Below are 24,555 nucleotides of genomic sequence, written 5' to 3'. Positions count from 1 at the left end.
TCTTCTAGTTTATCCAATTTGTTGGCATATAGTTTTTCATACCATCCTTTTATAATCCTTTATATGTCTGTGCTATCCACCTTAATTTCTCTTCTTTCATTTTTAATTTTATTTGAGCCTTCTCTCTTTTTTTCTTAGTGAATCTGGCTAAGGGCTTGTCAACTTTATCTTCTCAAAGAACCAGCTCTTAGTTTCATCGATCCTTTTCGCTGTTTTTTTAGTCTCTATTTCATTTTTTTCCACTCTAATTTTTATCATTTCCCTCCTTTTTCTGACTTCAGTCTTTGCTCTTCTTCTTTTAGTTCTCTTAGGTGTAGTTCAAGATTATTTATTTGAGATTTTTCTTGTTTGTTGTTATGGGCCTGAATTGCTAAAAATTTCTCTCTCAGTACCTCTTTTACTGCATCCCATAAAAGTCAGTATGTTATGTTTTCATTTTCATTTCTCTCTAGGTATTTTTTTATTCCTCCTTTGATTTCTTCATTGATCCAATGGTTGAACAGACGCATGAAGTTCAGACTCCAAAAGTAGTGACTTTTCCAATTTTTTCTTTTTAGTTGACTTCTAGTTTCATAGCATTGTGGTTGGGAAAGATTTCTGATTTTAACCTTCTTAAATTTACTGAGGCTTGCCTTGTTTCCCAACTATGTTCCACCTTTGAGAATGTTCCATATGAACTTCAGAAGAATATGTCTTCCACTGCTTTTGGATGGAATGTTCTATAAATATCTAAGTCCTTTTGATCTAGTGTTTCATTTAAGGCCACAATTTCCTTATTGACTTTCTGTCTGGATGATCTATCCATTGACGTAAATGGAGTGTTGAGGTCTCTTACTATTATTGTGTTGCTATCAATTTCTCCCTTTAGTTACTTTACTCTGGTGCTCCTGTGTTAGGTATATATATATCCATAAGTGCTATGTTCTTGTAGTGGAATGTTCCTTTTATCATTATATTCTGCCCCTCTTTCATTGTAATTTTTATCTTGAAATCTGCTTTGTCTCATATAAGTACAGCCACACTTGCTTTCTTTTTCTTGCCATTTACTTGGTGTATTGTCTTCTATCCCTTCACTCTGAGCCTATGTTTGTCTTTAGAGATGACATGTCTTTCCTGGAGGCAAAATATTGTTGGATCTTGTTTTTTAATCCATCCAGCCACTCTGCACCTTCTGGTTGGTGAATTCAATCCATTTACATTTAGAGTGATTATGGGTATGTGATGGTATAATACTGCCATTTTACCTTGTTTTCTTGTTGTTCTCTATTTCCATTTTTTCTCTTCCCTGCCTGCCATTTCAGTCTGGTGGTTTTCTGTGAGGGTTTTCTCTTTGTGTATGATTTGTGGCTCTGCTCTTTTCGTTTTGTGGTTACCATGAGGTTTGTATAAAAGACCTCATAGATGAGACATTCACATTTCTGATAGCCTCATCTCCATTATCCTAATTGGTTCCATCCCTCTCCTCTTTCCCTTCTGAGTTATTGTCACAAATTCTTTTTTGTGTTGCAAGTTTGTGATTAAAATGAAGTGTTTATAGTTATTTTTGATGCTTTTCTTCCCTTTATCTTTTATAATTGTTTGCTAACCCATTCTGTTAGAGAGCTGTGATTTTCTGACTTTCACTGTCTATTTAACTTCCTGCTCAAAGCTTTGTAAATCTTTGCCTTTCTGTTACAGGTAGGAGGGCTTCCTTAATCATTTCTTGTAAGGGAGGTCTAGTGGTGATAAACTCCCTTAGCTTTTGTTGAGCTGGGAAAGCATTTATTTCTCCATCATATCTGAAGGATAGTTTCACTGGATAGGGTATCCTAGGCTGAAAGTTTCTGTCTTTCAGTATTTTGAATACATCATACTAGTACCTGTGAGGTTTGTGCTGAGAAACCCACTGAAAGCCTGATAGAAGTTCCTTTGTTGATTATTTTCTTGACTTACTGCCCTTAATATTTTTTCTTTGTCATAGTTCTACTGGCTTTGTGTACTGGTAAGTGCAGTTCCTCACCCAGGTTTGGAAAGTTCTCAGCTATTATTTCTTTGAACGAGCTCTCTGCTCCTTTCTCCCACTATTCTCCTGCTGGAATACCTATAATCCTTATGTTGCCTTTCCTAATTCAGTCAGATATTTCTCAGTTTCTTCATTTTTAAAAAAACCTTAGTTGTCTCTCCTCCTCTGCCTCGAGCATTTCTAGATTTCTATCTTCTATGACACATATTTTCTCCCCCATAAGGTAAGCTCTATTATTTTTATGCTGTCTACATTATTTTTTTATTAAGATTATGATAGTTTACAACCTTGTGAAATTTCAGTTGTACATTATTGTTAGTCATGTTGTGGGTACATCACTTCACACTTTGTGCCCTCCCCCCACCCCCCCTTCCCCTGGTAACCACCGATCAGTTCTCCTTGTCTATATGTTAACTTCCACTTAGGAGTGGAGTCATACAGAGTTTGTCTTTCTCTGTCTGGCTTATTTCACTTAACATAATACCCTCAAGGACTAGATTATTTTTTATCTAACTTTTTTTAAGAGCTTCAGTCTCTTTGCTGAAGTATTCCTTCTGCTGATTAACTCTATTCCTGAGATGACTCAACTCTTCCTGAGTTTTCTTGTAATTCAATGAGTTTCTTTATGACAACTATTTTGAATTCTCTCTCATTTAGGCTAAACATCTGTGACTTTAGGATTGGTTTCAGGAGATCTACCCTTTTCCTTCTGCTCTGAAGTGTTACTGTAGTTCTTTATGGTGTTTGATGATTGATCCTTTGCTGGCATATTTGTTGTAGTATCAGGTCACAGATTCCACTTGCCACTGCTGGGGGGGAGCAGGAGCTATGTTTTCTGATCCTGCCCTGTCTGCTGGAAGTTGCATGGGTAGGACTCCACTGCGTTTGTTTGTGTGGGCTGGCAACAGCTGTTCAGCAGGTTGTGCTCACATGGGCAGAGCCTCTGCACAAGGTGGTCAGGTCATGAACTGTAGGTGGGGCATCTCTGCTTGGTAGGTGGTTTCTCTTGCATGCGCAGGGCCACCACATGCAGCAGGGAGCTGGCTAAGCTGCAGCACTAGGTGGAAGGGGCACCTATGTGGGGGCTGAGCCACCACTTAGTGGGTCCCACGGGCTACTATGCAACTTGGGCAGGGCACCTTCTGAGTGGGTGGGACACCTAGAATTTTCTGTCAAGTGAAATTGTCCTTCAAAAATAAAGGAGATATTACGACTTTCTGAGACAAAAATGGAGGAAATTTGTCATCAGTATACCTATTGTGAATTAAATGTTAAAAAATCTATCAGAAAGAATGTAAATGATAAAGGTACATGACTAGGAAAAAAGGAATGAAGGCAAAATATATTTTGTATTTCTTATAATTAACGTAATAGATGACACTTTGTTTCAAATAACATTAACAACGTATTTGGTAATGAGAAGATTATGAACAAGAGAAATAAATGACATCAGTGTGACAAAGGGAAATTGGGAATAGTGTGCTGAGAGGTACCTGCACACAGTGAAGCAGTCAGTATACTGCTATTTGGCAGGAGGTGGGTTAGTTGTAAATGTACACTGCAAACTCAAGGGCAGCCACTAAAAAATGTTTTTTAAAAGAAGTGTAACTGATACACTGAGAGAGGAGAAAAACAAGAATCAGAATAATTGCTCAATTTCAGTGAGAGAAGGCAGAAAAAAGGGGGAAGAGAAAAAGAAAAAATAGCAAGGGTAAAAATGGGAAACAGCAAAAGCTTTGTAAAATATTAATCCAACTATATCAATAACCACTTTAATCATTGATGGTCTCACTATAACTGAAAGACACAGGAATATCAGATTTCAAAAAACACAATTACATGTTGCCTAAAAGAAATCCACTTTAAGTATTAAGACACAGATAGATGAAAGGTAAGGGGATGGTGAAAAATATACCGTGCCAACAATAATCAAAAGAAAGCTGCCATGGGTATATGAATTACAGACAAGGCAGATTCCAAATCAAGGAAGACTCAGAGACTGAGGGTGGCATTAGACACTGATAAGGGGTCCATTCTCCCGGAAGGCACAGCAATCCTTCACGCGTACCTGTAGAACAACACAGGAGCAAAATCCAGGAGACAAGGACTGATAGAATGCAAGGAGAAAGAGACGAACCCAGTGTTATATGTGTAGAGTTCAACACTCAGGAATTATAAATTTCAGCAGGCAGGAAAAGAGCAAGGACAGAGATGAACTCAACAAACACTATGAAACAACTGGATTTCACTGTAATCTATGGAATACTTCGTACAGCAAGAGCAGAATACACATTCTTCTCAAGTTCATATGCAACACTCACTGAGAAAAACCAGATTCTGAGCCATAAAGCACTCCTTTACAAATTTGAAAAAACAGAAATCATACAGAATATGCTCTCAAACTACAGAGGCATTGATCCAGAAATCACTAACAGCAATGAGTTAGGAAATGCCCAAATGCAAGGGGATTCAATATCACAGGTCTAAATAATACACAGGATCAATGAAGTCTCAAGAGAAATAAAAAACTGTTTTGGATTAAATAAAATAAAAACATAACATATGACAGGTTCTTGGATGCACCAAAAGCAGTACCTGGAGGGAAATTTATGCCACTGAACAAATACAGTGGGAAAACCAGAGATCTATAATCAGTAATGTAAGTATCTACCTTAGGAAACAACAAAAGGAAAAGCAAATTAAACTCAACGTAAGCACAATAAAAGAAATAATAGGGACCGGCCCCATGTCCAAGTGGTTAAGTTCATGTGCTCTGCTTCGGCGGCCCAGGGTTTCACCAGTTCCAATACTGGGCGTGGACATGGCACCACTGCTCATCAAGCCATGCTGAAGCGGCGTCCCACAGGCCACAACTAGAAGGACTCACAACTAAAAATATACAACTATGCACCGGGGGCTTTGGGGAGAAGGAAAAATAAAATCTTAAAAAAAAAAAAATGTGACCATCTGATGGGCTCACCTCATTGACAGTGTATAATAATCCTCGTAACCCTAGACCTCCCCTAATGTCAATGTGATCTCAACCTCAGTTTTGTCTTCACTCTAAACAGACAGATGAATTCCAGTCAAGACACTGACTCAGGACCACATCAAGGAGAGCCCCATTATCATACTCCTGGTCCCAAAGGACAAAGAATTATCAAACGCACCAACTCAGAGTCCACTGTACACAGGACCCAGGCTTGGTGGGGTCAACAGTGCAACCGAGGCCAGCACAGTGCCCAGGAGGAGCTGCCCAGCAAGCAGCAGCCCACAGTGCAGGAGCCTCCAGGCTTTCTCATCAGCTGGTCCAGGTAAGAAGGCCCAGGGCAAAAGGGAGGGCGAGATTTAAGTGTTCAGAAGTCAAACATTAAATATGTGGATCTTGGCAACTCGATACAAGAACAAGCATGGGTAAGAAAAATACACATTCCCACTGGCTTGCTTTTACATAAAGAAACACTAACAGGATGGTGAAGCAGTGATCAACACTGATCACGGGAGGGAGGCAGGAGTTAGAGCAGAGGAGTGGGGCAGGAGGTACAGTCAGGGAGTCTCCTTAAGGCAGTTTCCTCTCAGGAATATTTTTAACTTTCCCATGCATTATTTATTTAAAATAAGTGAGCAATTTATATACATCATATTTTTCTATACTTGATCACTATTTTTAATTATGTTTAGTTTTTAAAAATTAATTTAAACAATTCCACATAGGAAACCATTTCAAGATTTTCTTTTTTCTGCTTTTTCTCCCCAAATCCCCCAAGTACAAGTTGTATATTTTAGTTATGGGTCCTTCTAGTTGTGGCATATGGGACGCCACCTCAGCATGGCCTGCAAGATTTAATCCTTTAAGCACTGATGGACATAAAACCGTAAACCATAAAAAATTTACAATCCCTTTCTAACAAAAAGGACAAGGGGCATCACAGTTTACCCCTCAACTAAATTCACACACTGGGGATACTTTCAGGAAGTAGTAGCATATTATACCACATTAGGGGTTTGCAATTAAGGCGTGCAATAAACTAGGAATTCCAAAGATTTACATAAGGTTTGACCTGTTTCATCAAATCAATGAAGATAGAAATTCAAGTGCTTTTTCCTCACATCCATCAAAATAGGCACTCATTTGCCTTAGGAATAGTATAGCCTTTTATTTTTTTAATTTACTTTTATTTTTTTTAGGAAGATTAGCCCTGAGCTAGTATCTGCTGCCAATCCTCCTCTTTTTGCTGAGGAAGACTGGCCCTGAGCTAACATCCTTGCCCTTCTTTCTCTACTTTATGTGTGGGACGCCTACCACAGCACGGCTTTTGCCAAGCGGTGCCATGTCCGCACCTGGGATCCGAACCAGTGAACCCCGGGCCGCCAAAGCGGAAAATGTGCACTTAACCTCTGCGCCACCAGGCCAGCCCCCTAGTACAGCCTTTTAAAGATCAAAGTTCTCTAGGGACATGGACACACAAAAACTGACCCAAAACTTTACAAAGCACCTGAGCACTTAAATACACTCATCTTACACCTCTAGGTTCTAGTGCCTAAATGGAACAAAAATTCTATTTGGCTCCACTACTTTCTTGCCCTATTCCCATCTCTCTCAATCAACTTACATTTTATAACCCCAAGCGCTAATGGAAACTAGAATCAAAGGGCAGCTATTGTCAATGGATAAAGAAATCCAAGGACAGAAACGCAAACATTCAAATCTGCTAACAGAAGCAGCCTGCCTGCCTACAGAGCAGAAGGACAAACTCACCCTCAGAAAGTTGACCACATTCCCAAACTTCGGGTCTGAACACTCCTGATTGAGCTGTAACCCCTAGCGTGGCCCTTGATTAGAAATGTACACTTAACTGTGACCTCATCATCTGGAATAAAGAGTCAGGCTCCATTTTTTAACCTTTGAATCTTCCTAGCCATCAGCCTTGCACTCATCCCGTCCCCATCTCCACTTATTTTGTGCTTAAGATAAAGAATCCCAGGGCTCTTGGCTCTGGTGCAAAGTTTGCATCCCACAGCCGTAGCCAGGGCTCAGAGACTCTTAGTCTGACCACAGGGTGTGACATGTGCTCATTAAAGACTCAGGTTACACACTGAACTGGAAGGGAATTAATTTTAGATCAGTTTTTGCCTGTGTCCCTAGAGAGCTTTCAACCATTAATACCTATAATATCCGCATCTAAGGAAACTGATCTCTATTTTCACTGTTATAAGAAAAACAATACATCATTATGTAAATGGGGGATGTGCCTGGAAACTGTTCCCTCACCCCCCAGCTTTATTGAGGGATAACTGACTATTAAAATTGTATATGTTACAAGATTACGACGTGATTAGATATACATATACAATCTGTATACTTGAAACTCGATAAGACAGTGGACGGATTAAGCGTTCTCACAACACACACACAGAACTTATCTCACTTTTTGATTCTAGCCATACTAGTGGTTGGGAAGTGGTCTCTCACTGGGGTGATTAGCATGTCCTTGATTACTAATGATGTCCAGTATCTTTTCATGTGCTCTTGACCTTTCGTCTATCTTCCTTGGAATACAGTATACTCAGATCCTTGCCATGTTTAAATTGAGTTATTTAACTTTCCACAATTAAGTTTTAAGAATTCTTTAGATTTATTTGATGCAAGGTCCTTATCAGGTATATGATTTGCAAAAATTTCTCTCATTCTGTCAGTTGTTTTCACTCTCGCTTTAAAAATTTTTACTTTTAATTGTGGTATTACACACACACCATAAAATTTACATTTTCACCATTTTCTAAGTGTATAGTTCAGTTATAGCACAAGTCAGAATTTGCTTTCTTTTTAAAACTGAATAATATGCCACTGCGTGTACGTGCCAAATTGTTTTCATCCATTCAAGTCTTGACGCGCGCTTCATTTTCCTCCACCTTTTGGCTATCATGAATAATGCTAACGTAAACACGAGTGGACATGTACCTGCTTAAGTTCCTGCTTTCAACTCTATTTAAGTTCCCAGAAGTAGAATTGCTAGTTCAGATGGTAACTCATAAATTATAAACACATTTTTGGCAAAACCATCATGCTGTATTTCATACTCCCAACAAAATATTATGCTCCTAGCGATAGTGCACATGGATTCTGAAGGCTGTTTTCACTGTCTTGATAGTGTCCTTTTGAACCACAAAAGTCACTAATATTATGAAAACCAAATTACCTAATTTTTTTCCATTTTTGCTCTTGGGGCCTTATCTAACAACTCTTTGTCAAATCCAAGGTCTGGAATTTTTCCCTATGTTTTATCTAAGTGTGTTACAATTTACTGTTTTTTTTGAAGATTAGCCTGAGCTACCTGCTGCCAATCCTCCTCTTTTTTTTGCTGAGGAAGACTGGCCCTCAGCTAATATCCATGCCCACCTTCCTCTACTGTCTATGTGGGATGCCTACCACAACATGGCGTGCCAGGCAGTGCCATATCCACACCCGGGATCCGAACTGGCGAACCCTGGGCTGCTGATGCGGAACGCACGAACTTAACTGCTGTGCCACTGGGCTGGCCCACGGTTTACTCTTACGTTTAGGTATTTTCTCTTTCTGGTAAATATGAGGTGTCATGTAAGGATAAACCTCTTTCTTTTGCATATGGCTATCCAGTTGGCCCACCACCAAGATATGGAAAGGTATTCTTGCCCCATACTTGACATTTGGCAATTTTTGGAAATATTAGTTGACCACAGATGTGTGGGTTTATTTCTCAAATCTCAATCTATTCCACAGATCTGTATGTCTATCTTTGCGTCAATACCACACACTCTTGATTACCATTGCATATTGCATATTCTGAACATGGGAAATGTTAGTCCTACCACCTTCCATTTTTCTTTTTCAAGATTGCATTTGCTTCTCTGGTTGCCTTGCAGTTCCACATAACTTTATGAAAGAGCTTCACAATTTGTATAAAGGAATAAGCTGGGATCATGACAGGTATGTGCAGAATCTCAGACCATTTGGGGAAGAATTTTAAGTCTTCAGATTCATGAAACTAGGATGTTTTCCCATTTATTTATACATTTTTCATTTCTTTTCACCATATTTTGCAGTTTTCTGAGTATTCATTTTCTATTTCTTTTACTAAACTTATTCCTAAGTATTTTATTCCTCTTGGTTTTATTGTCAATGCATTTCTTAATTTCATTATCAGATTGTTCATCATATGTGTATGAAAATACAACTGATTTTTATGTTTTGGTCATAACTATCAATTCTAATAATTTTTTTTAGTGGATTCCTTAGTTTTCTTTTTTTTCTTCTCCACAAAGCCCCAGTACATAGTTGTATATCCTAGTTGGAGGTCACTCTAGTTCTGCTATGTGGGACGCCACCACAGCACGCCTTGATGAGCAATGCTAGGTCTGCACCCAGGATCAGAACCAGCGAAACCCTGGGCCGCTGAAGCAGAGTGTATGAACTTAACCACTCAGCCATGGGGCCAGCCCCAGAAATACCTTTTTTTTTTTTTAATGATTTTATTTTTTTCCTTTTTCTCCCCAAAGCCCCCCCGGAACATAGTTGTATATTCTTCGTTGTGGGTCCTTCTAGTTGTGGTATGTGGGATGCCGCCTCAGCGTGGTTTGATGAGGAGTGCCATGTCTGCAGCCAGGATTCGAAGCAACGAAGCACTGGGCCGCCTGCAGCAGAGCGCGCAAACTTAAGCACTCGGCCACGGGGCCAGCCCCAATACCTCTTTTTAATATAGATGAAAAAACCTCTACAAAATACTAGCACACGTAATCCAGCAAAATATAAAGTGACCTAATCACCATGACCACATGGGATTTAACCCAGGAGAGAAATGTTGGTTTTACATCTGAAAATGAACATAAGGAACCATTAACAGAATAAGTGTCAAAAACTACTGATCATCTCAACAGGTACAAACAAGCATTAGACCAAGTTCAACAGCCCTTCACAAGGGAAACACTCAGGAAACTAGGAGAACCTCCCTCAGTCAACTCCCTCACCCTGAAATAAAGCATCAGTGAAGAACCCACAGCTGGCGTCACTCTTGATGGTGAAGGACTGTGGGCTTTCTCTCTCAGATCAGAGAGAAGACACAGATGTCTGCTCTCACCAGCTCCACCCACCGTGGTGAGAAAGGCGCTACCAGAGCAATTAGGCAAGAACATGGGAAAAATCAACCACTCCAGAATTCAAAGGACAGACACACAAAGCTCCACAGACAGACAAGCAAAATCACACAGACTTTGTCATGGCACACAGAGAACATACACACACACACACTCATAAGGAAACCTTACACAAACCTCATCACAGGCCCAGGTCTTCACAAAGTGCGCTGTTCTCACTCCATCCCACCTGGTAGTGGGGTGTCTCCTGGCTCCCAAACCAAACCCCAAAGAGGGGGTCTCAGCCCCTCCAGATGGGGAAGGGATTTCACCCTTCTTCACACCACACAGTACAAACAGGACATCTCTACAAAAAAACACAAAATGGGAGACTGGATGGCAGGGTCAGGGCCAAAATGGCTGGAGTCATGATGTTCCAGCCCTTCTCACTGCTATAGATGCATCCAGAAACCCCCTCATCATGAATTGTCCCTTTGTTACTTTGCTTTTCTGTTGTGAGTGCAGTGAGGGGGCCAAAGGTGAGCATCTCCTCGCTCAGCCCCCACGTCCCCTGCTGCAGGCTCCCTGGGAAACATCAGCTGTGCTGTGGACTCACATTCCCACAGACCTCACTCCGTCCTCCCACGGTGGCTCCACCATCTTCACTGAACACTTTCTCCTCAGGATCAGCGTCTGATTTGTACCCTTGAGATTTTAATTTATAGATGTAAGTGACAACATGGACAGGCCAATGTCATTGAAAGAACTTTATTACTTACATTTCCCAAGACAAGGGGGATGCCATGCCAGGCAGGGTCACAGGGGCTGCATCAGGGTTGCTCAGGAGGCAGAATCAGGAGGGGGACACAAACCTAGGCCACAGCCTTCATTTGGGTCCCACAGGAAATGTGAGTCAGGGCAGAGTGAGCAGCTCAGGACTGGCTGCTTTGAACAATCCCAGCAGCCTCTGGGGCCTAGGGACGGTCCTCAGTCATCTGGTTCCTGGCCCTGGGTGGGTTTAGGGTGGGGAATACCGTCTGGCGTGTGAGAGGCAGATAAGGAGGTCTGTAGGGACAGGGCACTGGATCGGGCGGGATGCACATGAGAGGCCTGCTCCAGACAAGCCGTCCACCGCCAACGTGGAATGAAGTGCCCCTGGGAGGGGCAGGGTCTCCCTATGTCTGAGAGGCCCCCCTGAGAAGTCAAAACATCTGAAGAGACAGAAAATAAAACATACGAGGGGCCGGCCCCATGTCCGAGTGGTTAAGTTCACATGCTCTACTTCTGTGGCCCGGGGTTTCACCCGTTCAAATCCTGGGCACGTACATGGCACTGCTCATCAAGCCACACTGAGGCGGCATCCCACATGCCACAACTGGAAGGACCCACAACTAAAAATACACAACTATGTACCAGGGGGCTTTGGGAGAAAAAGGAAAAATAAAATCTTTTAAAAAATAAAAATAAAAATAAAACACGAGTAATACAATCAGAAAGAAGACAAGGATTTGTCTGCTCACGTTAGTTCAATGCAACATGGTGAGGGAGATGCTAGCAGGGTAGTTGGGCACCAAATGACATAACAGCACTCCAGATTTTAAGGACATACAGACACAGCCCCCCAGACAGACAGACAAAATCACACAGGCTTTCTCACTGGACACACATATGCACACACCCACACACAGATACACAAAGTCACAGACCCTCAGAGATAATGGCCCAGAGACACACAGCCCACGATGAGAGTGAGGGCCCATGATGGCTGCAGTGATCACGGTGTTCCAGCCCCTTATGCTGCTGTGATCCCCTCCAGAAATGCACCCCTCACCACGTGCCCCTTCCTCACTTTGCTTTCCCAGTGCAAGCTCAGTGCCGGCAACAAAGCTCTGTGCGTCCTCCTCCAGCTGCCCTGTCCTCTGCTGTGGTCTCCATGGTCTGGGACCCATCACCCCTGAGGTCTCACCTGCATGCAGATGTTGCAGGGGTCAACCCTGAGGTCTGTCCTCACTCAGGCCCTGATCACTGCCCTGCTTTGGAATGTTCACTGATGGGGTCTGGAGGCCTCAGGACTTCAGACTCCAAGACTCCAGCCACAGCAACATCACCTTGGTGACCCAGGAAAGCACTGCAAGTTGTTGCAAGAGTACTTTGGGACATAGCTTACCTCATTTCTGCCTCCTCCCTTCAAGAAACAGTTGGCCTGGCCTCCAACAAGGGCGGGGGTGTCACCTGTGCCTGCGCACTTCAGGAAAGGCGGAAATCTCTGCAGTTTCCAGCCACTTCCCTTGCTGTGGTGCCGTTGCAGTCTGGGAGCCACGTGAACAGAGGGGGACAGCGACTGCAGAGGATCTGGCTGAGATCACCATTTCCCACAGGAATTGGGCCTGGAACTCTGCAGGTTGAGTCCTGATCCAGAAAGAGCAAGCACCAGCCTTGGTGGGTGGGCTCCAAACTCACTCTGGGGGCAGGTTCTCAGGTGAGGGAGCCAGGCATGGTCAGCTCATGAGCCACTGAAACCACAGGGTGGAATGTGCCAGAGATCTCAGGAGAGTGGTTTAGGTACAGCCGGGCACCTGAGGAACTCCCAGAGCTAGGACAAGGCAGGACAAATCTTTGACAATATTGGTGTTATCAAGATTATTGTGAAACTCTGCTTGTTGGTGCAGAGGTGATGTTCATGTGACAGTGGAGAGTACTATGTTCCAGGGGCCTGTGCCTCATGACATGGGCTCTGGGTTCTGCCACTGCCTCACCTCACAGTCACTTGGGGTTGCAAATGTGAAAACAAATACAGGAAATCTCATGTAAAATAGAGTCGGGAAGCCCAGAAGCGGGGAGCTCTCATGCAATACTCCTCCCCATAACTTGCAGACCTCAAACAGGAAAAAGTGCACCAACCATCCCCCAACAGGGAGAAATTCACTTTACAGACCTCAGCAAGAGGGAGGAAGAATTTCTCCTTGTCCAGCAATAGCCCAGCCAATGAGAAGCCACCACACTCAGCCACTGTCACCACCCTGAACTTTCATTCTCCTTCGATGAACTTCTGTTCCAAACAGCCCCTCTCAGCTTCCTCCTGTCGTCTCTAAGAGTGTTCTCCCTACCTGCGTGGGATTCACCAGTTTGCATGTCCTGAATTGCACTTTCTCTGCTATTCCCAAATAAACTCATTTTACTGGTAAAATAAGTGGCTCTTTTGATTTTAAGGTCGACACAAGAGAAAATTTCCAGAGTGGACAGGTGTTGCAGTTAAACATGTTTCCCAGCAAGGTGGCACTGAGTAGAGTTGACATGGGAAACTTAGGAGCTGGAAAGGGCCTCAAGACCTGCTCTGGGAAGACATGATGTCGATGCCCAAGGGTTAGATTAGGATGCGCCCAGGCACACTCAAGAAGGAACCTAAGGAGGTGGAAGGAAGTGTTGCATGCATAGCAAAGTTCAGGAGAGTTTCACATTCTCCTAGCATGTGAACACATGTGTGTTGTTTTCTATTCATTGTTTTTAGTATATTCACATACTAAGGGTAGTTGTGAGTTTTCCTGAATGTACAGTTACACCACCATCAGGATGGAGAACACTCCTTCACCCCAGAGGAACCCTCCCATGGTGCCCCTTGTGGTGAACCCTCCCACACTTACGAACTGATCTCTGATGGTCTGGACCTGAGGGTCATCACACTGACCATACATCAAGCTGTCATTTTAGCACCAACTGACAGTTGGCTCCAGCTGCAGACATTACAGACTATGCACGATTCTCTGAGAGTTGCCCCTTTGTGATAAAAGAAGTCTGGGGATCTGTTGCCTCAGAGTTACCTACAATAGAAATCAAAGTAACACTTGTCTCTACACATATGAAGGGCACACACAAAACCTCACCAGGACACTCCTTATCCACGTGGGAGTTCCAGACGCTGCTGATAGTAATGAAGGTTCCTATACCTTTGCCTTTTCCAGAATGTCAGATAGTGAAACACCATGTTGCCTGTGAGTCCTGTTTGGAAACTTTGATGTCACATTTGTAAAAGGGCATGACTATACAAAACTTACAGTGCTCTTGTGCGTTTGCAGTTTTTGACGTTGCCCAGCTGAAGGGCACACGTTATGCCTTCAAAACTAAGAGATTCCACTGTACTGACCTCTGTGATTTGGGTAAGACCTCATGTTTTACTTTCTTCACCTGCATCATGGGAGGAAAGACGGGGAAAGGGGATCAAATGAGGAACTAATGATTACAAAATCACATAATCTCTACACTGCTAAGAAAACACAAATCAGCACTAAAAAAAAGGAGGGGGAAGAAGTTTGGATTCCCATTGTTTAGTGAAGAAAAAGCTGTCACATTTTCCTCGTCTTCCATATCATCCCTTAGAAAAGTAAACATATGGAAATGATCCCAGAAACCAGCAAAAATGGCCTTTGGGGGCTTTGTGCATCACTGAACTGAAAACCTCCCAGCTACTCGTCTTATAAACAGGCAGAGAAAATATCCCAACTTGAGGATGTCAAATTTACCTCCTCTGCCACCACACAGGATATTACTCAAAATGATACAATACATAAGTCAATTTTTTCCTATACAGCCACACAAATATAGTTGAACTCACCTCTGACAAAGGACGAAAGGTATTCCATGGGAAAACATAGTCTTTTCAACAAATAATGCCAGAAATACTGGCAATCCACAGGCAAAAAAAAAAGATTCTAGACACAGACAATAAGAATCATAGATTCTTTTCATATTAAGAATCATAGATCTTAGTATAAAAAGTAAAATTACAATACTCTTAAAAGATAAAATAGGAGAAAATCTAGGTGACCTTGAGTTTGGTGACTAGTTTTCAGATACAACACCAAAAGCAAGTTCCAAGTAGAAGAAATGTTTGACTTCATTAAATGACAAGCTTCCACTTAGTGAAACATGGTGTTCAGAGAATGAAAACACAAGCCACATACTAGCATAAAAGCTTTGAAATTCACTTATCTGACAAAGACTGGTACCCAAAACATCCAAAGAACTCTTACAACTCAACAAACAGAAGACAAACAACCCAGTTACAAATGTGCAAAAGATTTGAATACACACTGCAGCAATGATATACAGATAGTAAATAAGCACATGAAAACATGCTCAAAATCAGGTCACTAGGAAACTACAAACAAAAGGAGACATCAACAGATACATATTACAACGGCTGAAATTGAAAACACTGAGGACACTGAACAACAGTGAAGATGGAGAGGAACAGGAAGCCTCATTCACTGCTGGTGGGAATGGAGAATGGAATGCCTACTTTGGGAGAAAGGCAGTTTCTTAAAACTAACCCTACACTGACCACACGATGCAGCAATCATGTTCTTCAAACTTATCCAGATGAGTTGAAAACCCATGTTCACAAAACCCTGCACATGAATATGTTTGAGACCTTTATGCATAATTGTTAAGACCTAGATGTAACCAGGATAATTCCAATAGGCGAATGGAGAAACAATCATGGGTCCAACCATAGGATAAAACATTCTTCAGTGATGAACAGAAATGACGTTATCAAGCCAAAAAGACATGAAGAAATTTAAAAATCATATTTCTAAGTGAAGGAAGCCAATACGACAAGGCTACACACTGTATGATTTCAAGCATGTGACATTGTGCAGAATATAAGAAGTATAAGGCACTGTGAGCCAGCGCTGATGGCCTAGCAGTTAAAGTTTGGCACGCTCCACTTCGGTGGCGTGGGTTTGGTTCCCAGGCACGAAACCACACCACGCATCTGCCATGCTGTGGTGGCAGCTCACACAGAAGAACTAGAAGGACTTTATAACTAAAATATACAACTATGTACTTGGGCTTTGGGGAGAAAAAATGAAAGAAAGATTTGCAACAGATGTTAGCTCAGAGCACATCTTTCACAGCAAAAAAAAGAAAGCGTAAGACACTGAAAGATCAGTGGTTCGTAGGGAATTGGGGGTGGGAGGGAGGGAAGACTGAATAGATGGAGCAGAGAAGATTTTTAGGACACTGTATGTATCCCATATGACACAGAAATGATGGAGACACGTCATCTGACATTAGCCAAAGCCCGGAAATTATATAACACAGAGTCAACACTAATGTAAACCATGAACTTTCATGTATCAAATTGGCTCATCTAATATACCACACTCATGCAATATACAAAATACAGGGCAAACTGTGTGGAGCAGAGGAATTATGTGGGAAATCTCTGCACTTTTCGATCAGGTTTTCTGTATACCTAAAACGGCTCTTAAAAAAGCTAAAGTCTAATAGGAAAAAACAGACAGACAGATATATTAGTATTATATTAGTATTCACCCCTGATGACTGATGCATTACAGAACCAGACCAACTTTCATCCCTATTAATTTGAACTTACTGCAATAAGCCATAATGATGCTCTACGACGCCTGCATCCTGAGACATGGAAGACAGGAGAAACTTCCACTGAATGCCTTGTTAAGAGCTCAGCGCTGTATATTCTGAGAAGTGAAATGAGCGCCTTCATTACTATCAGCAGCGTCTGGAACTCCCACGTGGATAAGGAGTGTCCTGGTGAGGTTTTGTGTGTGCCCTTCATATGTGTAGAGACAAGTGTTACTTTGATTTCTATTGTAGGTAACTCTGAGGCAACAGATCCCCAGACTTCTTTTATCACAAAGGGGCAACTCTCAGAGAATCGTGCATAGTCTGTAATGTCTGCAGCTGGAGCCAACTGTCAGTTGGTGCTAAAATAACAGCTTGATGTATGGTCAGTGTGATGACCCTCGGGTCCACACCATCAAAGATGTCTCACTTAAGACATGAAAAGCCACAATTCCACCTGAGCTCCCTCATGTACAAAGGTGGTGATGTCATCCCTAAAGTCTATGGACTCCCACTGCTTTTCTCTCAGGGAGCCCTAAGATATCTGGTTGAAGTCCTTCAACACCATGACACCTGGCAGGAGACTGAGGACAGGGAAGACCACCCCCTCCTGCAGGCAGGATATCCCAGAGGGCCCAGGTTTGGCTCCACCAGGTCTCCAGGGGGTCTCAGTAGCCATGCTGAGCTCCTGGACGGCTGCTTCCACGTCCCAAGTCCAAATGGACCGCTGGATATGTGGTCCCAAGCTCAGGGCCATCTACTGTTAGGACAGCATTGTAAGCAGAGGTCACTGCAGCTCTAAGGGCATGTAGCGTGGGGCCTGGGGCAGGTTCTAGCATCAGAAGACTATGGACAACTTATGGCCACCATGGGTACCCCAGGAGGCATGACAGAAGGTCAGAGGCCTCTATAGTGAAGGAGTCTCTGAGGGCACTAACAGGAGTGTTGGTAGTATGACAATTTGAAGAGTCTCCAGACTTTTGTGGTAGGGGAGCCCATTCAAAGTGGCAAATTTGCAAGGAACAGCACAAATGAAGTCAAGTAAAATTTGTAAACAAGAAATATGTTACTTCTGGAACAACCGAAAACCCTAGCTGTTGTGGGTGCTGAGGGGAACAGCAGCTATTTCTTCATGGTCTCAGAGAAGGCGCGGGTCTCAGGTTATCAAATAATTTTCAGAAGTTTAAACAAGCTTTCAGGGCCTCACAGGGGTGAACAGTAATTTCCCATCCACTTCTTGTGGGCTCTTTTTTCAATATTTGTATGTCCTCAGACATGTCAGTAATGTAACATCGTCCCTCTGTTCTTGGAGAAACCATGATGAGTTCAGACCCCCCCTGCAAGGACTGTGGGAGGGAACAGCTGTGGAAGATCCATGAGGACAACCCAGTAAAGGGGCATCATGTCCCTTCAGAGGGAAGGCCAAGTGCAGCTGAGAGGCTGTGGACACAGGACTGGACAAGCAGACTCAGCCAAACCTGTGAGAGCAGGATATTTATCCACTGCTGATTTGGTATAGTCAGTAATTTCCACACTGTGGGGACCATGAACAGAGGTCTGTGCGTGCAAACAGCCTCAAGCCGAGGTAAATCACTCTCAAGTGTCATTCGTTCTTTCCAGGTTTAATTACAGGACAAATGGGGGTGTTAAAAGAAGCACTGGGAGTAAGCAGCCTGTCACTAACTAGGTCTTCCAGACAGGTTTCAATCCCTCAAAGCCTTGTGTAATTTATGTTGGGCCATAGTGACTACGTTCTTTGTGGAGTAAGGTCCCTGGGTCCCAATCTGACAAGCCAGTTTGTAAGCGGCAAGGACTTCATTTGAACTCTTGCTCATTGGCTCAGAGGTTCCCACCTCACTATGGGATATTTTAGGACAATGGGTGTTATGACCATGGAGAATTTAGGCAAGACCATAGTTCTGACGGCTAAAGATGAAACACTTGCCCTATTTGTCCTCCATATTGTATTCATTAACACCCCTAAGATCATCAGGGGCACCATCCTTAAACTTAGCAGGATCCCAGGTATAACTGTCATATGACACCTAGTGTTGATTAACTGCTTGAAGGTGTCGAATTAGTGCATCACATCAGATAGTAAAATTAATTCAGAACCCATGGTGTAGACGCCCAAAAGTCAAGCAGTGTACCTCCATCTGTTTTGTTGTGTAAATTCTTCAGCATATTTTGGATTTTCAGTTCGCTCAAATAGTGGATCTTTGTTTCAGTATTTTATCTTTGTTTCCTCACTCCTTTCCTGTTTTGTTTTCTTCGTCACGGGATACACTTCAGGGGAGGGAGTAGTTCTCTTCCCTGGTATTTATAAATTTGTTTCCACCCAAGAACCTCAAAGCAGTACCATCAGGGTTAGGAGCCTCCCCCGTGGCAACTGGTTGCTTTATAGGGTTAAACCCTGGGTTTAAGCCAGGTTTGAACTAACGCCTTGTGCTACAGGGGTGCCATGAGTGTTGTCCCCTGTAACCCTGAAGGTCAGGGTCTTTGTGGCAGTAGAGGCAGGGGCAGCAGCAGAGGTACTGAAGGGGCCTGGGGAGCCCTCTGGTGTCAGGAGCGTGGACTCAGCCTGCCACCTGCCGCCTGCCTTTGCCCCCTCTTCTCGTTTTTTTCAAATGACAGCTCTTTCAGGAGTTACGATCTGATGGACCCACGTCTTGCAAAGGGTATAGTCCCTGTCTACACCCCCTTCCCTGAGGTATGTCAGCCCAACACAGATTCTGTCACAGCTTCACTCTTAACACAGATCAATACTGGCAGAGACACTGACCCAGGACTCATTTAGGGAGGCCTCAATCCCAGTCTTTCTCCCAAATGCCTTTAAAATCTTGAAACTGCCAACTCTGCTCAGCTTCATCTAGAATTGAGGCTTTGTAGAGTCCACAATGCAACACGGAGCGGCACAGCTCACAGCCCAGCTCCCCAGCAAGCAGCAGCCCACAGTGTATGCCTCCACCAGGCAGCAGCGCAGGGGAGCAAGTCAGAGCCAGAGAAGACAGACCCACGGGTGGAGTCATGTCTGGACATGCTGCTCAGGGCGCGAACTGTCATGGTCACCTGCAGAGGGGTGGTTCCCTTGTTGACACTGATGCCAGGGTGGTGTGCGCGCGCGCGCACACACACACACACACACAGGGTAGGAAAAGGCTCAGGACTCACATAACAGAGGTCTGAGAAGAGGGCAGGGCCGGCCTCTCAAGCAGCTCTGACAGGGCTCAGAAAGCAAGGAATGGAGTCTGGCCTGGGGGTTCACTGGGCCTGGGGGTGGGGCCGGGGCAAGAGCTCCACACACAGGCAGGGGCTGGTGTGGTGGGAATCTCCTGCCTGCTCTAGAGGAGAGAGCACCCAGGCTTCTCCTCAGCTTGTCCAGGTGGGGGCACAAGGGGAGGAGGGTGGGTGGGGCTTAAGCTGTGAGCAGTCACCCAAAATGTGGAGTCTGACTGCTCACTACGAGGACAAATGTGGGTAAAAAATATGCATTCTCAACTGATTTATGCAGAGATACTGTAAGGAGGCTCAAAAATAATCAAAACTGGGGCCGGCCCGGTGGCACGGCAGTTACGTGCGCACACTCTGCTTCAGCGGCCCGGGGTTCTCCGGTTCGGATCCCTGGTGTGGACATGGAACCGCCTGGCAAGCCATGCTGTGGCAGGCGTCCCACATAGAAAATACAGGAAGATGGGCACGGATGTTAGCTCAGGGCCAGTCTTCCTCAGCAAAAAGAGGGAGATTGGTGGCAGATGTTAGCTCAGGCTAATCTTCCCCAAAAAGGAAAATAATAATAATAATAAAAAAAATAAAAAGTTAACTGACTTTAAAAAATTTAAAAATTTTGAAAAATAATCAAAACTGTGTATTAGGGGGTGACTTGAGTAACAGTGATGGAGGGGACCAGGAAATGCTGGCAGCGAGCCTTCTTAAGTTAGACTTTGCTGTCTTCAAGATTTTCTTCAAATAAAGAAATATAATTTTAACTCTTGTACATAGGAAACCATTCTAAGATTTAATTCCTTTAAACACTAACAGTTACAAAATTGTAAACCATACAAAATAAAACTTTCAAATCTCTTTCTTACTAAAAGGACATGCGGCATCCTAGTTTGTCCATCCTCTACATCTCACATTGGGGTATTTTCAAACATTAAGTGGCATAATGCAATCAAGGTTTGAGTTTAACCCCTTAAACGTATCGGGTTTTCAAACATATACATAGCTTTCATAAGTTTTCCTTACACCAATTAAAGTAGAAATTTAATTACTTAAGCCTTTTAAATTTCTCTGTTACTAGAGAAATGCACATAGAAAAACTTGTCCAAAAATGACAAACATTTCTTGCTCTCCTCACATCCTATCTCTCCATCAACTTACAGTTTCAGCCCCAAGTGCTAAGGGAAACTAGAGCCAAAGGGCTGCCCTAGTCCATCGACAGAGGAATCCACAGGGAAGTAACACAAATACTGGAATCAGCTCAGACGAGCAGCCTGCTTCCCACAGGACAGAAGGAAAGCCACGGTCAGAGGTCCCGAGTTCCTGACTCTCCTGGTGGAGACAGAGCCCTGGAGGGGGTCAGTCCCTGGAGAAGGAGGGGAGGGCACCTGAGCAGCCACAGGAAGGAGCTCTGGGAGCCCCACACACCCTCCCCTCCCCAGGGAACAGTGCACATGCTCCCTCTCTCAGGCTCCATTCTCACAGTGAGGAAACTCAGCTGGATCCAGTTTAAGGTTCTGACCCAAATGGACCCCAGATTAATGGGCCCTAATCCAGGACACAGAGCTCCTGACTCTCACAGACTTTCTCTGTGTAAACAAATTACTCTCTGAGTGCACCCATACTGTGGATGCACAACTCCAGTTATGTCTAGAAACAGACCCAAGGGAACCACAGTGACAACCTCAGAAAGGAAGTGACTCCCCACCCCATGAGCATGTGCACCCCAGCTTTCCAGGGCTCTGCAGCTCCTCTCAGGATAAAGGCTTCTTCCATGGGGGTGTGAGCAGTAAGACACCCGCAAGGGGAGGCTCCCCAGGAAGAAGAGCTGGGCCTTCAAGGCCTTCCCTCTGCAGGCTCAAGGGGGCCTCAGCTTAGACTCACTGCCCTCAGTCTTCTGTCCCACTGGATTTTTTTTGGCCCACCACTGATATTTTAAATGACACAAACTCAGTGTTTGAACAATCCAGCTAAAACACTCAAATTAGTCTTTATGCCTAAATGAGCGAAGAAAATTGTATTGCATGTTGTTGGCTCAACAAAAACTTCACAAGGACGTACTGCATTCTGGGAAAAAAAGATGTTAATATACTATTTTTATACTTGTATTTTCATTATAAGACACTATTTATAAACTAGTAATCATACATGAACACTTCAAATCTACAAGTCTAAACCCTGGAAATCCATTTTAACTCACCCAAGATAAAAGAACAGACCCCAGAATATTACTATCCAGAAGGGAAGAAAAAAAGGAAAGGATTAGTACATGCAATGTACAACTGGAATATGTTATTTTTTCTGAAATTCATCTCTTTCTTCCCTCTTTGGTAATGCCTTATATTGTGTTTCGAGTCGTATCGACTAAATAAGTTTTTACTTACTGAAAAACTGAAACTAAAATAAAGTAAGTCTTTCAAAGGTGACCAACTCAGGTAGGAACAGTGCTGACAGGACAGATCATCCAGAAAAGCTTCTTAAGAAAAACCTCCACCCAAAAGACGTGCCCTAGGATGTCTGTGCCCAGCAAGATCCTGGGGGAGACACACAAGGATTTCATACAATGTAGTTCCAGGTGGTTATGGGCTGCTTTTTACTCATGGAAAACATCCACACACAAAATAAATCCTTTAAAAGCAGCCATCCAGTGACTGGGAGAAAATGATAAACAATTAAATATTGGATCTGTTTGAAATCCAACAAGGAGAACAAATAGTTGACGACAATGCTGTTAATCAAAGGAAGGACGTTGGCATTTGGGAATTTGGGGAGAGACTGGATATTTAGGCATTTGCTGTCAGCCCTAAAAAGACCTAGGCTGGGGAGACAGGGTTGTGGATTTCAGACGCTGCTCCCCAAATACGTGGAATACTCAGGAAAAAACGGGTGCCTCCTGGAGAGAAAGGAAAGACTGGGGACCCCACAGACCGCAGCCCCTCCGGGCACGGACCCCGGAGCCCGAGGCCCGACTGTCCTGAGGACCCTCCCGCGGGCCCCGCACCTTCTGGGACACGCGGGGCTGCGGCCGCACAGCGGCCCAGAGACGCTCCGGCCCCAGTCGCCGCGCGCAGGGACCACAGGACGCCCGGGGCCCAGCTGCCGGCCCCGCCCCCACGCTGCGGCCGGAGGGGCCTGAGGGCCGAGCGGCGCCACCGCGGACTCGGGGCCGCAGAGCCCGGAGGGGACCGCGGGAGGCCGGGCCCGCCCCGCCGCTTCCCACCAGCCCCTCCTCCCGTGTCCTCACGCCTGGGGCCGCACACTCACCATTTCTAGGGCTCCTGGGTTACCTGAGTCCTTCCTACGACCCCCACGGCCAGTGCAGGTCACAGCGCGACAGAGGCTGCCGCACAGCCACCAGGGACTGTTAATGGGAGACGACAACAAATCCCAAGCACACCAGGAGGGAAAAAGGAAGTCCACGTTGGGAGAGACATTCCTCCCCCAAAATTTGACTCTGGGCCCCAAAATCTCACCATTTCTAGTTTTCCTGGGTCCCCCCGAAGTCCTTCCTATGACTCCCGAGGTGGGTACAGGTCTCAACTCGACAAAACAGGCAACAGAACCACGTGGAGCCTTAAATGGCGGGGAGACGGTCCGCAGCGTGGCTGGAGCAGCAACAACTTCCGGGGGGTTGGGACGCTTCGCCCCACCCACCTACTCCGTCCCCGCCTCTGAATGGACAGTTCAAAAGACCCTGTTGTGACTGAGTGACAGCCTCCTGAGTTTAGGTGTCTAAGCAGAACGCCAGACAGAACTCCTCCTCTTCAGGGGCAATTGTGTTAAAACCTAGTGGTGGGAGGTGACTTGTTGAAGTGTGATCGTTCTTTACAAATACACACAATTAAAAGTCACCTCACCATATGCAATAATTAGTCTCTCTCCGTTTTCATCTTTGTTGACAACTAGAGCATGACCTAGTGGCCCCAAATATGTACATAGGCACAGTTACCGTGACCAGGGAACTAGGAAAAGAAAGGAGTACTGAGGATCTGATAGAAACTGACATTTTCTGTTGAGTGTTTTGCAGACAGAAAATTTCAGGACGAGCCTAACCACAGGAGGTTCCCACAAGCAAGATAACTGAAGCGGTTCTAGCTGCCTCAAACTGATCTTAGGTGAATTGAACCGTCTCCATTATGATCTCATTAACAATTTAAATTCTCCTCCTCTGGGAGAGACCAAGCAGCTGTTTCTGGGTCATGTGATGTATGTAGTAGCATGTGCACATCTACCCATGAGCCTTAAAGGAACGTGACGGTTACGCAATAAACCCTGATCTCCTGCCTTTTCCTTAACTGAATATTCATGAACTGTACTATGATCTCACAATAGAAGGACCCCGCAAACCCTTGTTTGGGGAGCCACTGCTTTGGGAGAGACCCTCAGTGTTCTCCATTGCTTGTGCTAGTAATAAAACTTTCTTCGCCTACTCCTGCCGTCTTCATGTTTTTGGCTCTGCACTCACCAAGAGAGGAGCCCATTGTGTTCAGTTACAACACCAGGGGTGCATTAGGTGGCGTCCTTCCAACACTTCAGTCAGATTCAGAACAAGAGCATTGGGAGCAAAAACAAGCTATCATTTCTGAAGAACACTGACTTCTGGGTATTCAGAATGGTTAACTTTAGAAAATGTTTCTGACATGAAAATATTTGTATTCCATGGAAAATATAAGAAGGGACTCTTTCTCACTGGTGGTCAAGTCACTCTCTGTGGTCATGATCTGCCCCTTACCTGTGGTTACACTATTTAATCCATCTATGAGGAGACATTGATGAGGATGGAGGCTGCCCCAGGGAGAGAAGCCCAAGGCGTCCTGCCCTGCATACCAATCTGTATCATC

At 44.2% G+C, this 24,555-nt stretch overlaps 1 protein-coding gene across 3 annotated transcripts in view; it reads right to left on the bottom strand.

Moving 5' to 3' along the window:
- Positions 1–23,932, bottom strand: part of LOC100056435 (zinc finger protein 709) — a 32,036-nt gene extending 8,104 nt beyond the window's left edge. The window contains exons 1-2 of one of the 3 annotated variants that reach the window (XM_070274073.1): positions 23,188–23,347; positions 22,979–23,075 (exon numbers count right to left, since the gene is read on the bottom strand). In XM_070274073.1, coding sequence (XP_070130174.1) covers positions 22,979–22,981 — 3 coding nt within the window. In that variant the 5' untranslated portion in view covers positions 22,982–23,075; positions 23,188–23,347. Of the gene's footprint in view, positions 1–10,309; positions 10,479–22,978; positions 23,076–23,187 lie in introns of all 3 variants that reach the window. The other 2 variants (XM_070274074.1, XM_070274072.1) reach the window with 2 other exon arrangements.
- Between the last annotated feature and the right edge of the window lie 623 nt (positions 23,933–24,555).

Source organism: Equus caballus, chromosome 7 (assembly GCF_041296265.1).
Source record: "Equus caballus isolate H_3958 breed thoroughbred chromosome 7, TB-T2T, whole genome shotgun sequence".
In the NCBI taxonomy this organism is placed as follows: Eukaryota; Metazoa; Chordata; class Mammalia; order Perissodactyla; family Equidae; genus Equus; species Equus caballus.
The sequence above is the reverse complement of the archived record's forward strand: the minus strand, read 5'-3'. Positions and strand labels throughout refer to the sequence as shown.